Raw genomic sequence first — 15,960 nt, forward strand, 5'->3', positions numbered from 1 at the left:
AGAAACAATATTTTAAATTACTTTCATTTGCAATGCTCTCATTGTCACAGGTCTCCTGGGATAAGCGAGAAATAAAAATACAATATTCAGGAACAGTGATGAAGTCAGTGTGGGTAATCTGAAAAAAAACCAACATAAACCAGTCTAGCAGCAGGAAAGCCATCTCCTGGTTGACAGTACTGGTGAGGACAGATGTCCCTGTGCAGCCCTTGCTGTGCTAATTGACGTGGTTGCCATCTGTGGTGCCTGTCGGAGCAGCTCCCGCAGCTCTGCCAGGGCCACGGGCAGCCCCCGCCACCTCTAATCCTCCCCAGCCATTCAGGCTTCCTCAGAGCACCTTTAGGACTATTTCACGTTTCTGAATAAAGCAGGATACTTGGAAAAGATAAAGAGTGCTCCCCTTGTATGTTCTGTCAGCAAAAACAATGTGAATTTATGGAAGTTTTTCCAAATCAACATCTCGAGTTGCCTCAGATGCTCAGTCCCGTTTCCAGGAGCTGCATCTCCCTGTGGAACTTTGTCCCTGCAGGAGGGGAGGAGGAGGGGCAGGCACTGATCTCTGCTCTGTGGGGACCAGGGACAGGACCCCAGGGAACAGTTGGAGCTGTATCAGGGCAGGTTTAGGTTGGATCTCAGGAAAAGGTTCTTCCCCCAGAGGGTGGTTGGGCACTGATCAGGCTCCCCAGGGCAGTGGGCACAGCCCCGAGGCTGCCAGAGCTCAAGAGAGTTTGGATAACACTCTCAGGGACAGGGTGGGATTGTTGGGGTGTCCTGGGCATGGCCAGGAGTTGGACACAATGATCCTTGTGTGTCCCACCTCAGGACCTTTTGTTATTCTGTTCCTTTCTGACCTTGTCTCTACAGTAATGCTTAGAACTGTTATGATCTGATTTCATCACGTGGGCTGTAGATTTCTTCATTCTCCCCTTTCCTTTCTCTTTCTCTCAATTTGGGAGTTTGTTTCTGGCAGTCAGTGGGAGAAAAAAAAAAGCCCCAAAACTTCGCTGAATGGGATTTTGAGTGTTGGCCAAGCCTCTGGAGAAGGGAAAGTGCTTGGTTTGAACTGAACATTGAATTTAGTTTTCTAGGATTTGTAAATGATTTACAAGGAGATAAATTTCTTTATTGAAGATGAATATACTCTGCTTTTTAGATGAGACTGGGTGAGTAATTTCCCCAAGACATAGACTTACAGAAAAGAGTAAAATCACATGCATAGTTTACCCTTGTCTATTTGTGGTGCCTAAGGAACATAATATTTGTTATAAAAAATGAAAGAGTAAAGTAAAATTTGTCTGAATTCCAACAGGTGTTACGTAGACTATAGTCTGGAAAATGGTGATGACCATTTAAACTCAGTTTAATCCTCAGCCTTACGATGTCTAAATGAAGAATTTTTGTCTTAGAGAAAAAGCAGCAATTTGAGTTCCAGTGTGTCTCTTTTGCTTTGGAGGCTTCTTGGGATGTAGGTGTATTTAAACAGGCCTTATAAACATGGGATAGGAGACGTGTGCTTTGCATTCCCCCCCTTGACAACGAGGTATAAGGCACAATTTCAAAGTCACGTATCGCGTCTCAGTGAATGTGACGAGGACTGTTGAAAAATGCTGGAGCAATTTCCTGTACCATTCCAGCCATCCCTGCCATGCTGGTGAGTCCCTAGTCATGTGCTGACCTGCTGGAGCTGGCCCACCACTGAGCACATATGTTCTGGGTTGGAAAACGCATTTTTCCGACGTCTCTTCCTTCCATCTTCAAACGTGCTTTAAAGTTCCTTCTGTTTCGGAGTTTTGTTTTGCTGCATCGAAGATGCACGAGGTGAAAATTTCTGCCCCCACAGCTGTCAGTGCTGCCCAGGGAATATCCCTTTCTGGATGAAGTCAGCTCTGTAGCGGAGTAGGTTGTGTCTGGGGGCACGGTGCAAATCGTGCGTGCCCTTTTTACAAGTCATGTGAGGAGCAGCTGAGGGAGCTGGGGGAGCTCAACCTGGAGAAGAGGAGGCTCTGGAGGGACCTTCTCACTCTCTACAACTCCCTGATAAGAGGGTGGAGCCAGGTGAGGGTCGAGCTCTGCTCCCAGGGAAATAGGGACAGAACAAGAGGAAACAGCCTCAAGTTGCACCAGGGGAGGTTCAGGTTGGATATTAGGGAAAATTTCTTCACTGAAAGAGCTGTCAAGCACTGGAACAGGCTCCCCTGGGAAGTGGTGGAGTCACCATCCCTGGAAGTGTTAAAAACAATTACAGACATGATGCCTGGGGACGTGGTTGTGTGGTGGACTTGGCAGTGTTGGGTTAATGGTCAGATTCAATGATCTTAGAGGTCTATTCCAGCCTTAATGATTCTATGATTCTTTGACTTTTAGTGAAACTCCTCCCTTGCATTGAGGGGCTTTGCAGGCCTCTACAAGCTGATCAGACTGCACTTGTTTGGTTTTTGTTGAAGGCTTGTCCCTGTGTCAGATCCCATCAGCAGCGGGTGACTGCCCTCCTCTCTCCCGTGTGCTGCCCTAACTTCTGTAACCCGTGTTGGGTCACCAAAAGGCTATCCCATGGCTCAGAGCCTGCAGTTCCTCAGGGGGGGAAAGGGTTTACCCTGCCTTGGAAGCTGACTGGGAGCTCTCAGAGGAGTGGAGAGCTTTGACATGCTGTTGTTTGAATCGTGGGAGATAACACAGACACATTTCATGACTGCTGGAAGCTGTCACAGTGTCACTGAGCACTGGGTACTGAAAATTAAATGAAGTGAGGTAATAATAACTACAGCGTGCCTTTATCTGGGGGAGAAGGGTTGTGTTTCTTAGAAGCTGAAGGTAAAATGAAAGTTTGATGAGTTAACCTAGAGGCAGAAGCTCCACAGCAGCTGTAATTATACACCTGGAGTGAAAGGTGAGTCACCATCTGCCTGGACTGTGGCAGGACTGATCTGTTCAGAACAGCATCGCTTTCATCTTGGGGAAATAGTGCTTGGGCCCAGTGCTGTCACCTGAGAGGGGGCTGAGAGGGACAGGGACACTGCTGGGGGCGGGTCCTGGGCCACCCAAACACACAGTGGGGACTCTCAGCACATTAGGAGCCTGACTAGTGTTCCTTGATGTCCTGAAGATGATGTTTCTAGGTCTTCCCATTCCTGATGTACCCCATGGGCGGTGATAGGATTTGGGATAGCCAAGGACTCACCCTGAACTGTGTGAGCTGAGGAATCCTTCCAGTGTGGGGTCCATGGTTTCCTCTTGCTCTCCTGCGGGCACCTTTGTGTTCCTCTGAGACCAGCCCTGAACTTCAGCGTTTTCCAGGTGTCATGCAAGGGTGAATAAGCATAAACAACTTGACACTTCTATCACAGCCAAACCTATAGTTTTATAAATGTTCCAACTGGGTCGGTCTCTTCTCTCAGGCAACAAGGGATGAGGCAAGAGGAAGTGGCCCCAAATTACACCCTGGGAGGTTTAAATTGAATATTAGAAAAAATTTCTTCATGGAAAGGGTTGTCCAGTATTGGAACAGGCTGCCCAGGGAAGTGGTGGAGGCACCATCCCTGCAGGGATTTAAAAGACCTGTGATTGTGGCGCTCTGGGGACCTGGTTAAGTGGTGGCCTTGGCACTGTTTGGTTGGATAATCTTAAAGGTCTTTTCCAACCTAAACAACTCTATGATATCAGGTATTATTTGGCAGATATATATAACAGTTATTGCAGTTCTTTATGCTGCTGAGACAGATATATGGACTCAGTTATTAAACCCTCATGCTTGTAAGTCTTTTTTTCTTTCTTTTTTTTTTTTCCACTGACAGGTCACTAGATGTTCATACTTTAATATGATCAAAAAATAGGAAAAAACCCCCCACCCAAGTGGGTTGTTCAGCACAACCACCCATTCCTATCCTGTATCCTTAACTTGAAATGATCTCAAATTGAAGCGTCATTTAAAATATGTGCGTTTTTATATCAATTTAAGCAACTCTACTGTTCCTTTTTCCCTGTCTGTGCATATAGAACCTGTCACTTGGTCTTTCTTCACGTGATAAAAATGTGGTGCAGTTCATTCCAGTGATGAGTTGCAGTCCACATGCAGCCAGAGGGGTTGCTTTGAAGCAGCACAAGGCATGTTTTATTGATTTATACTTCGAGTTCATCGATCTGCTTTCAGAAAAAAGTATCATCTTCTACTGGTATTTCCAAAAGCTGCCAACAGCTATTCCAGCTTCATCCCAAATATTATTTATTTGTGCTTTATGATCTGTTTTCAGAAGTCATTGCTTACATGTACATGTGTATCTATGTACCTAGGTCTTATTAAAATAAATCTCCTAATTCAAAGACTTTTTTTATGATTAAACCTGACAGGAATTTTTATTAAATGGAGCCCATAAGAATTCTGTTCAGAACATAAGGACAAATCATCTTGCAAAAGCAACATTTAAGTGGAATATCTACCTGTTTGTTGATATGTGATAGGTGTTTGTTGATAGGTGACACAGTTTGTTGCTTTCCTTAAAAAAGTAATTTATAGGAACGCAGATACAAGTGGGCATTTTCTATTTCCCTGGAATTTTAATTTGATTTATTTTATTTTATTTACAGGATTAGCCGGCACTGCTGCGGACCTAGAAAAAAGAAAGCTTATTTTTGGAAAAAATTTTATACCTCCAAAGAAGCCAAAAACATTCATACAGCTAGTTTGGGAAGCGTTGCAGGATGTGACTCTTATAATATTGGAAATTGCAGCCATCATATCTTTGGGGCTTTCGTTTTATCAGCCACCTGGAGAAGGGAATGAAGGTAAAAACTTTTTATAGAAGTCATCTCTGTGAGTTTAAGTAAAGCCAGTCCTTAAATCAGTGTCGATCTCAAATCAATGCCATCACCGCTCTCCAGAAGGTCACTAACAGGAAATTTCCATGTGGTTTGTTCCTGAGACTGTTACATCTGGTACTGACATATTTTTTTTTTTGTATCCTGACATTTCTTTATGCAAATCCTGCACCTTGTGACACATGCTAAGAAAACGTTCTTATCAAACGGGAGTGTCTTTGTTGCCGTTTCCACCTCTGTGTTTGGTGTTTGTTTAATTCATCTCGGGTGGTTGTTTACCACGTCACAGAGGAGAAATATGTCATTGCTTATATAACTGATGTATCCAATCCACAGGAACACCGACAAGTCTAGTTTTTACCAGCTGAAGACTCGAACTTGGTGGAATTCACACATTTAAGTATTTTTAGGGATGGGGCTGAGGCTTGTGAGCCTGGCTCAAAAGGGAGTTTTGGAGGCAAACTCATGTTGCTGATAAACCATATTCTGCAAAGCTTTAACACCCTGCCTGGCCCCCTTCTTTCTTCTCCCCTTTTTCCGCCCTTTGGAAAGTACTCTTGAATTCACATGCTTAAAATACTCGTTCCTCTCCATAAATGCAAGATTTCCATTTCTGGCGACTGATCCAGATTTTTTTTTTGTCCCCCTCCTGCTCTCTCCCAGACTTATAAAGCTGGATAAAACATGCTGTGTGAAATGACGTGAGCAGCTTGGCAAATGTAGGAAGAATGTCTTCCTCTAAATATAGCCCTGAAATGCTTTTTACATTTGCTGCAGTCTCCTTTGGCTGCTTTCCTTGAAGCCTCTTCCTTCTTCCTTTTCCATTCACCAGAATAAGCACGTAGCCATGCACAACTCTTGGATTATGGTCCTTTAATCTTTTATATACAACTGGGAATCTTTTATTGCTTTCTCACTGAATTTTGAATCTGTGACTATTGATTCAGCAGGTGTTCAATTTAGGCATGAAAAGATAAAGGAGTCATTTGGTTTTTTAATCTAAGAAAATGTTATTTATTGCTATTACCTCATATAACTGGCCATGGTGGAATACTTTGGGGACAATATAAACAATGAATGATGCTTTACAAATTAGTATTTAGTTTAGATTTTTTTTTTTTTGTCAGACATGAATGTAGAGTACCTTCATATTTTATTTTATTTGCTGGGAAAGGAATTTTAAAAATACGATTTTTACAGGTTTTAGCAAGAGGGGAGATGTGTCATCAGACAATTTTTTCTTTTTTTAAAAAAATGTTATTATTTTGATACTGCACTTAAAATGTTTCTTTTCCCTTGGGGAAGTATGACACAGCTGAGATTCTGAGATAGTCTGAAAAGCTCAGTAGCACAGCCTGGGAAAATATGTTTGTGTTTTCCCACAGCACAGTATTTTATTCACCGGTCGCTATTTTCCCTAGGTTTTTAGGATTGTTTTCCTGAAAGGTTTTGCCCTGATTTACACCAGGAGAATAAATCAAGTTAGTGAATATCTTGTAATCCAGCTTTTTGAACACATTGTAAAGGTCTTCTACATTTTTGGAAGTCTATATTTGAACAGTTGTATAAATAAGTCTCTTTCATTTTAAGATCAGTATATCATAAACTGCTGCCAAGGATACCTTTGTTCTGTTGGTAGATATCCTTTTTAAGAGTCCTAAATGTTGGAAAACGGACATGTTAAGCTTGATTTTTGCCTTGGTACAGTGGGGAGTAGTTACACTTGAAATGGATTTGATGGCTTTGCCCAGCGTTCAGTAACCAATTACAGAATAAAAGATAGAGAATATCCTGAGCTGGAAGGGACCCACAGGATCATCAATTCCAACTCCTGGCCCTGCACAGGACAATCTCAAAATCCCACCTGGTGCCTGAAAGCGCTATAGACTAATGCTGGGTTCAGTTCAACGAAGGTTTTACGAAGAAATAAATGATTCTGTTTTGTCTACACTTAAACCAATTTACTGAACAACATAAACTGTTCCTGGAGTTGCCCAGGAACATGGATTCAGACCAAACACGAGCCTGTCAGGAGATTATAGTTCTGTGAAAGGGCAGCAGCTCGAAAGCTTTATGTCTTGTGAAATGTCTGAATCTCACACTCATTACACACTGATCCATTTGTGCATTGCTGTTTTAACGGAGAATATGGAAAAAAATCCAATATGTAATATCCTTGCAGCAGTTTGAGTTATGCCCAATCTCATTTCGTTGAGGTGAGAGGGTAATATTGCCTATGGGATGTAATATGGAATCCCTATGCAGTGACTGGAAGAGGTGACAAATGTTCCCTTGGGAAGCCTGTGAAAAACCCGTATTTTCCTTTTCCGACTCTTCCCAGAATGAAAATAATTCTTTGAAATGTACATTTGTTAGCAAGGCGTATGTTTTTTTCTTGAAAAGAGTATATTTACTTCTGGAAGCACAACCTCATGTCAGGATGTCACTGATAGTAATCTGAGCTCGCCAATTTAGGGTTAACTTGAAAAGTTGTGACCACCTAAAGTGACAGTTTTCTTTGTGGGTATAAGGGATGAAAATAAGAGACAAAGTGCTGGGAAGACACAGTGGCAGGGAAACACCACTTTGTGTATTTTTTTAATGTAGTGTACATATACACTGCCTTTATATCTAATATATTTATATCTGCCTTTCATATATCATCAGCTTTTATCTGCCAGTGACCTTACTAGTTACTATAATAAGTTAAAGTCACATTTATTTTCTATAATTAATATAACTCTTCCTTTTGGGGCTCCTGAAACCTACTTGTAACTTTTGATGCAGTAACAGAATTAGCATTTAAGTGTTTTCTGCAGCTTGAGTGCAAAATATTTGTCCTGATGCTTGTGAAGGAGGAATACATTATCAAATCTACACATCCAAAAATATTAGAATGCATGAACTGCTTCAGCAACCTTGTGTAAGGGAATAGTCTCATGCATGCACTGAATGCATCTTACTGTATAAAAGGCAGCTACGAGCTCACAAGTTCATTTTCCATCTGTATTTCTTAGATTAGTTGTTATTTCCCATTTTCAGCTATTAGTGTTCAGACATCCCCAAATTTAAGTCCTTCAACTGTAGCATAATTGCATTTCCGAACATCTACAACACAGTCTGGTATTATCTTGAGGAGAGTAAGTAGATTATTGTGCCCCAGTCACACTCAGTTGACACTGGTGGAAACAGTTGTCATTTCTGTGGTTTTGAAGCAGCAGTTGTGATATTGCTCAACCAACCCGAACTGGAGGAGTAATAATCTGTTGTTGGAGTTTCTGTTCTCCTACAATTCTTCATTTATGATATGGATGTAAAATCTTGGAAAACCTGCTTTCATTTTCTGGTGCAATCACAAAATCTGCTCTGGAGGAATCACTGGATAATTGTGCAGTTTTACTTCTTCTCCAGAAGCTGCTTTAGTTCTTTTATTTTCATATTTCTTAGCAAGAGTGAAAGTGTCCAGAATGTTGTTCTTAGAAGTTGTGCTGGAGTTTATTTTATGATCTGCTTTGCATTCCCTTTCACCCTCTGACAGGCCATGAGAAGCAATTGAGAACTTCTACATAAGTTATTGTCAGCCCTGTGGCAATTACTGCTCTCATTACTGATCCACACGGAATCAGTTTTCCACTCTTTCAAAGAAGTGCAGAACTGCTGCTGTGTTTTAGCAAATGAATATTGAGAGAAAATTCCCAGTGTAGATGTAACCTCTGCTACAGTGAGGATCACCCAGGGGTGTGGCTGAGGCAAGGTAAAAATACTTTGTTCTTCAGACAAAACCCTTGTGTGTCCTGGGTGAATGGATTATAGACTATTCCCTGACCATGCCAAGTAGGGGCCCTATGGTATATAAAGAGGATTTAATTAACATATGATATCCTGGCTTCTTTTTTGTTTGTTTGTTTTGGGGGGAGTTGTTTGTTTGTTGTTGTTTTTTGTTGTTGTTTTGTGTTTTTTTGGTTTTGTTTTTTTTTTTAATGTAGATTAGAGTTAGTCCAGGACTAAATTTGAAACATTTGCCTTTGCATATCAGTTTATAGAGAAATAATTTTTATATACCATTTGTAAAAAAATATCAAGTGCCCTGTTTTGTTTTTTTTTTTTTTTATGAAAAGAAAGAGTTGCTTCATGAGGTCAAGTGTTGGTCTCAAACCATTACATTGCTTGAGGAAAGGAAACATCCTTTAGGAAGGAGTGCTTAGACTCAGTCAGAATTCCACCAAGGGAATGGGAATTGGAAGAGCTTCTCTTGGTTGCTCTCAAATCTCTTATTTTGGCTGTAGATCTGCAAGAATCTCCTCCCTGGTGGGTTGGTGGGTTGTGACCATCTCCACACAGTCTGCCCAGCAGGATTGTCCTGGTTTGCCACATCCCCCCATCCTTAACCATGTGAACTGCCTAAAAATTTTCGGAGTCTTCTGCTGACACCTTCAGTAGCAACTTCTGAGCCCTCCTGAGTCCTCCCCCCTGTTTCTGTCTTCAGGCCTTACATCACATGTAGCTCTTATTCCCCAGTCGTGAGAAATGCTGATGTCAACCCCTGACAGTTGCTTGCTGTTTCCATGAATGTAACAAACCTTTTAACTGTTCTTCCTTGAACTCTATTTCCTTACGTGGATTACAAGGAGGGAAGAAGGTAGCCTGAGGTAAGATGTTTTAACATCCCACTGTTTGGTGTGAAGCCCTGGGCACGATATCTGTTTTCCAGTGTACAGCTTTTTTTGCAGCTTAAGGGTGGGGAAAAAAAGGAAAAGTCGTTTTGGTTGAGGCAGTCTCTGTTAAAATTCCCAAGGCAAAACCCTGCCTTGAAAACAAAGTTCAGTGAGTAGTTACATTGCTTAATGCTGCTCAGCAGAGCTTTGCCTGGGTTACCTCCCCCTTACTCATGCAACAAGTCGATGAACCGGAAAAAATACAGGAACAGGACATGGTCCCCTGAAATTTGGTCCTCCCAAACCTCTTGTTTTAAGCTGTTGGTGGTGTTGATACACTGCTACTGCTCAGGGCTGTGGCTGAGGTGCCTGCTGGCCTCTCACGACTTACATGAGACTTTATTTCCTGGGCTTCACCGCTCTGTTGTCTTGTGATTCCCACAATGTGCCACACTGGTCAATGGGGACTAAAGTTGGAGCTTTAAACCAGATAGAATCTCCAAAAAATGGAGAGAGGGTTTAGCTGGTCCACAGCTCCTGTGAGGATGGTGCCTTATCTTGTTTGAGGCACTACTCACCTGTGGTCCAACTGTTCTGTGCATCCCTGTCCTGATGGAGTGGACAGCAGGTCACAGTCAGCCAGGGAAGTGCAAGAGCCAACATGCTCAGAGGTGCTGGAGTCACCAGAAGAAACCTTCCCTACAGAATCCGAGGCAGCCATGGGATGTTTAGATAAAGAACACTGTAAAAATCAGCCCGAGGGGAAAAACCCTGAAGCCAAACAAATTCCAGATCTCTGGTGTGGGGTCTGAAATGCTGCTCTGTTCCCACCCTCTCCCAGGTTACTGCCCATGGACTAACTCAAAATATGTCTCTTGGCATCTCACGACATTGGGCAAGTGTGGAGAAATAAGTCACAGTGGGAAAGATTTGACATGGTGCAGGAATTGTGGAAGGAAGTGGAAAAAGTAAAAATTCTGTTCATATTATAAAGAATATATATATAAAGGAATATATATATATATATGAAAGAATATAAGCAGAACAAACCTCTCTTTCTTAGTTAGGACTGAAAATACTGAATTTAATACCAGCTAGTTTGAATTTCTTTCTAGTGTATAGTCTGTACTGATGCACATTAAAAAACAATAACAGTGTTTCCACCAGTTTGGATCAGCCCAGCGCTCCTCCCTGCCAGTTCCCTACCCTGGATGCAAATTCTGCTGGAGCAGAACAGCTGCAATAGACTGCTGGGCTTCAGCCTAAGCTCGAGTACAGTGCCATGTTATAAAGATATGATGCCTGTCCTAATTCCCCAGCACTCACTGTGGGTATTCTGGAATCTCTAGGACTGAAAAAACCCGGTGTAATAACAGGTAATTAAGACATTGCTCCTTCAAAACCTTTCAAAGTTCTGTTCTCGCGGGCAGCGTCTTTTTGGGGTTCCAGTTCTCAGCTTTCCTTAGATCAGTTTGTGGTTTTGCTCCTTTTCACATGACATCTAGGCTTCTAAATGGAATTTCCCCCTGATGACATATAGCAGACTTTCAAGGATCCACTTGCACCCAGGGGAAAATAAGAAATGCCACCTTTCTAATAGAGCTCTAAGGTCATGTTAGCAATTCCATTAATTCTTCTGTATTTGCACATGTAAGCAGCTGAAGTATCTCATCCAGCTTTTGACCTTTAACATAATTTGTTTTTTTTCTTTATTTTTGTTTATTTGTTTATTTGGTTTTTTTTCCTTATTTTTAAACAAATGTTAGTTCTTCCCCACTATTGCCTATATTTCCAAATCAGCCAAAATCTTATACTGGTTTATTTTTATCTTCAGATTCATGTGCAGGATTTGTCTGCTGCTCTTGCACACATTTCTCTCCACACAGAGAAATTCGACCTCCATTGGAGGGTGCAAGTAGAAACCTCAGCCTGTCCTGCTGGCTCAGCAGGTCCCAGTTCTGTTCAGAGTAAGGGACAAAGGAGAGGGGGGATAAAACCCAAAGCCAGCCTTGGCACTATCACAGGAAACAGTGGCCTGTGGGCAGCTCTTTGAGGTTAATTTATCTGATTTCTTGGTATGCAAGAGTTGTGTGTTCCCTTTCTGTTCGGAAAGAAAGCAAAGCATCGTTTCCAACTTCCTCACAAAGACCAATACTGGGGTTTGCAGGGAGAGCTGGGCAGTCTCTGTGATTCAGACAAGGTGGGAAAGGAAGGAAAAGACCCCTTCTGTGTTGCCATGCATGTCAGCAAAACTTGACCATATATTTGATAAAATTCTTCTTATTTTTTCTCCAGTTTTTAAACTATGATTTTCTTCCCTTTGGTTTCTTGCCAACAATTGTGACAGAACCACATTCATTTGAGTATTTTTAGGTAGATGATATTTGGCATTGCTCATTCAGCATCCAATTCTTAAAAATTTTCTTCCCACTCTCACAGAAACACTTTTCTTTTTTTAAAGTTATTGCCCAGATCATAAACTTCTTATGTTCTCTTTCCAAGAACTATAATGTCTTAGCATATAGATTTTTTTTCCTTTTTTTTTTTTTCTTCTCTTTCTGGGGATTCTAGAAATCTGACATTTTTTTGTGATAAAACGAGCTTATTCTTAAATTATTCTTAAATAAACACACCAAATGCCTGCCGGGGAAACCTGGAAATAGATTCCTGTGTACGTAAACACACATTGGCACGGGAGCAACACGCAGGTGTCGTTTTGGGCAGGAAGCAAAGTTGGATCCAAAACACATCCCAGGATTAGCTCTGCAGGAGCTCTGCCATCTCATCTGGTGTGGGGAATGGCACTTGTTGTCGTGAAATTCTGTGGTGGCAGTTGCAGTCACTTCCTGCCAAATGTGAACAGGTTGGGTTTATTGTTTTTTATCTTTAATAATATTGACCATTCGTGTTGTTTTAACCCTAAAAATGAGCACTAGTAAACTTAGGTATGGCTCAAGAGTTCATTTAAACAAGGAATACCCCTGTGCCCCCTTTGCTTAAATGACCCTGGGGAATAAACTGTTGTTTCAAAAAAAGGAAAAGCACTGATTACTGAGGAACTTTAACCAAATTTAATTAAGCTGAATTAAAAGTAACCTGAGATGAATAACCACGTGAAAGTCTCGTGCCATCCTCTGAGGAATTCAGTTCATTTACTTCCTAGTGAGACACAGTGAGCACAATCAAAGAAAAGCAAATTGTTTTAAAGCAGCATTTGCCAGTTTTTGCCTTGTCTTTGCCTACATCCGGGATTTCAACCTACATTTCCCTTAGCATTTTAATTCAGGAGGGTTACCTGCATGCATAATGAAGCACATTCATTTTTTAAATCCTTTGCCAGACTCTTTCATACCAAGAGTCTTGCAGGGCTGATTTAAGATCCTGGGACACAAAAGGTTCCACAGGAAAATATTGCATGTATCTCCCTGTCTCTAAAAATCTGCCTCCTTTCATTAATATGCACTTAATCAATTTGATTAATGAGTGCAAGATTCAGAAATGAGTCAGCCAAACAAAGTTAATTCTCTAGGCTTTGTGGTAGTTTTAGATCTTAATCTTTCTTTTTAAAATCATTTTGCATACAATAAGGTAGATTGCCTTAAAACATATAAACATAGGCAGCATAAAAATCTAGTTTGTAGGGCAATCATTAACGTTATTTTGCAAATCTCCTAGAATCATAGCAGTGCATAACATTAAACAACTGTAAATCTTTTGCCAGCCCTCCCAGTTATGAAGCCAACACTAAGGTGAAACACTGATTCCACAACTTGGGTGTGTACACCTTAAAAAATATCTTAAGTAATAGTTTTGGTGCATTGAAGATCTGTCATCTCTCTAAATCCTCTCCATTATGCAAAATACATTGGAGAAAACATGAAGCCTTTTTAAAATAAAATGAGCTGAGATTCATTTATTTTAATACTTTCCAGTGATTTGAATCCCAGCTTTCACCATGTTTCAGGGCCTGGATCAGTACAAAGCAAACCAACCCAACACTCCCGAGCAATTACTAAAAATATTTTCAGGACTTTGCTGCAGATGCTGAAAACAACAATAATTGGCAAACATCTCCAAATCTCTCTTGTATCTCCAGAGGTGAAGGGAACAGCTTGTCCTGTAATCCTCACTGTCAGTGTCAACTAATCACCCCCTGGCACGGCAGGGAAATCTCGCCGCCACTTCCGAGCTCCTGATCTGTGCTATTTGCAGGCTGGAAACACTGCTTTTCATTTTGCAGGCCTGTCAGCCTTTTTTCTAATATGGTATAATATATCAAAGCAGCTACTTTGGGGGCTTTTAGTTCTAACTTCATTTTAGCCCTTAGTTAGAACAGATTCAGAGTTACACCCCCCACGTTTGTCTCAGAGCGCTTTCAAATGACGTTTTTTTGACTGCAAAAACCTGAAGTGTGTGTACAATTCCATAAGTCTGCATAGAGTGTGTTACATAATGTTCTCCAGGCACTGAGCAATAAGAAATCAATGGAAAACCCTGTTGTATATCAGAGGGTGTAAGGACCATGCAGCCTTAAGAGCTGATGTGTCCTAATAGGAATCCTTTATTGTCTTTACTGCTGAACAAATCACACTGATCCAGCTGTCACTGCACCTGAGGCTTTCACTGTGCTGTCCAGGGAGGAGATTTCTCAAGAGAAGATGAGCTATTAGAAAATAGCATTTTTTATATAAAATAGATTAATCTCAAAAGTATAGGTTGTTTTCAGAGTCACGAAAACACAGCTTTGGAGGAGCATCATTGCACACCCTCTAATTCTCTCATTGTTCTTCACAAAAATTAAACCAAGAGATTCCCAGGAGGATTTTTTTAAACCAGTCTAAACAGTCTATCAGTACAAGGGATGAAGCAGCTGGCAGCCCGGAAAAGAAGAGAAAAGGAAGTATTTGCCCTTTTAAAAACAGCTTGTCCTGCCAGAACCCCCCATTTAACCTCCCTCCTCCCCAAGCTCAGATGAGGTGAAGCAGCATATGGCTTCTGGTGACATTACCCCAATCTGTTTTCTTAAAAAAATTCAGTTCTTTAAGAATTTGCTTGGAAAAGTATCTTCCTTTTTAATTTCTGCCCTAAATCCTACTTCAGTGTGTGGTCTAAATGTTCAGGAGCAGAAAGGAGAACAGGTCTCGCTGTCACCAATCCTTGTCTGAGGCCGTGTTCACTGGGAGAAGGTTGTGCCCCTTCCCATTGGCATTACCTGGGTAGGCCCTTGAATTTCTGGACCAGTTTTGCTTTTATTTTCCAGATTGAAAAGAAGGGACAAATTTAGGTTGGAGGCTCCAATATTGGATGAACTGGTGAGAGTCCTGGATGATGTGTGGTCATGGAGAGCACCCCGTGGGGCTGGGGCTGGTGTTCAGGTGCAGCTGCCAGACCAGTCAGGGTACAAACTGAACCTGTAGGGCCTTTCCTGGGGCTTTGCACCCCTGTGCTTGAGATAATGCTCCTGGAGAGAGCACAAAAGCTCAGACAATATCCCAGCAGCCATCTCTGGTGGCTCTCAGCTGGATTGTGCTGGGGTAGTGATAACCCTGGCTATGCTGGTGGATTTATGCAGGTTTATGCAGGCTGGATCTGTAGATTTGGGGAGATGACATCCTTTTGGCTGGCTCTGTGGGGTGGTACAGGGGTGCTCTGCAACCAGGGACCAGGGGAAGGTGATGCAGGGGCTCCCCTGAGCATCATCCCTGCACCCAGTGACAGGACAAGCCTTGCTGGCCGTGTTTGCATCCTGTGCAGAGCAGCAAAGCTGGGTTTGCTTTGAGCTCCCAGCACTCCCTGTATGAGGAGTGTGGTGCTGAGGGGAGTGCTGGGTGTATAAATCAGAGAGCACTCCAGTCTCTGCTCCTGCTTAATCCCAGCCTGGTGACAGCATCCAAAGGCAAACAAGAAGAGGCAGGAGACGAGAAAACCATCTTAGGGATCTTGGAGGTGGTTTAGTCTGTCCCCACTCTCAAAAGCAATATCAGCAATACTTAAGCCCTCCTGGACTGCCATTTATCTTACTTATCTTTAAAAGGTTCCAGTGATGGAAATTCTGTGTCTTCCCTGGATAATCTGTCTGAGTGTCCACACAGTGAGGCAGTAATTCATGGTGTATAACTAAGATGTCTCTTGTAAGAATTTAAACACATCGCTGCCTTTTGATGTTTTACATGGATGTGAAGACCAATTTGTGGTATTATATTTCCAGCCATATTTTCTCTGCTCAAAGACAACTTGATTGTAAATACCAGCGCGTAGTTATTTGTGGAAACTTACCCAGCTTTTTCAACAGAAATTTGAGCAACATGTCAGCAGTACAGAGGAATACAAATATTACACTGAATTTGACAAAGGGAGCCAAAATATTATCTTAAAATTATTTACCTGGTGTTCGAAAAAACCAAACAAATTCTCTCAAACAGATGAAAAAAACAAAAGCTCTGAAAACATCTCTGTTGTCAAGAGTTAATAGCTTATAAAATAAAATAATATA

General features: G+C 41.7%; 1 protein-coding gene across 16 annotated transcripts in view; it reads left to right on the plus strand.

Annotated features, from left to right (window-relative positions):
- The window catches only part of ATP2B2 (ATPase plasma membrane Ca2+ transporting 2), a 410,039-nt gene that overhangs the window by 283,663 nt on the left and 110,416 nt on the right, over positions 1–15,960 (plus strand). For all 16 annotated transcript variants that reach the window (XM_017830953.1, XM_017830962.1, XM_017830965.1 and 13 more), the window contains one exon: positions 4,582–4,779. In XM_017830953.1, the coding sequence (XP_017686442.1) occupies positions 4,582–4,779 (198 nt within the window). The remainder of the gene's footprint in view (positions 1–4,581; positions 4,780–15,960) is intronic.

Source organism: Lepidothrix coronata, unplaced genomic scaffold (genome assembly GCF_001604755.1).
Source record: "Lepidothrix coronata isolate B3197 unplaced genomic scaffold, Lepidothrix_coronata-1.0 Scaffold186, whole genome shotgun sequence".
Lineage (NCBI taxonomy): Eukaryota > Metazoa > Chordata > Aves > Passeriformes > Pipridae > Lepidothrix > Lepidothrix coronata.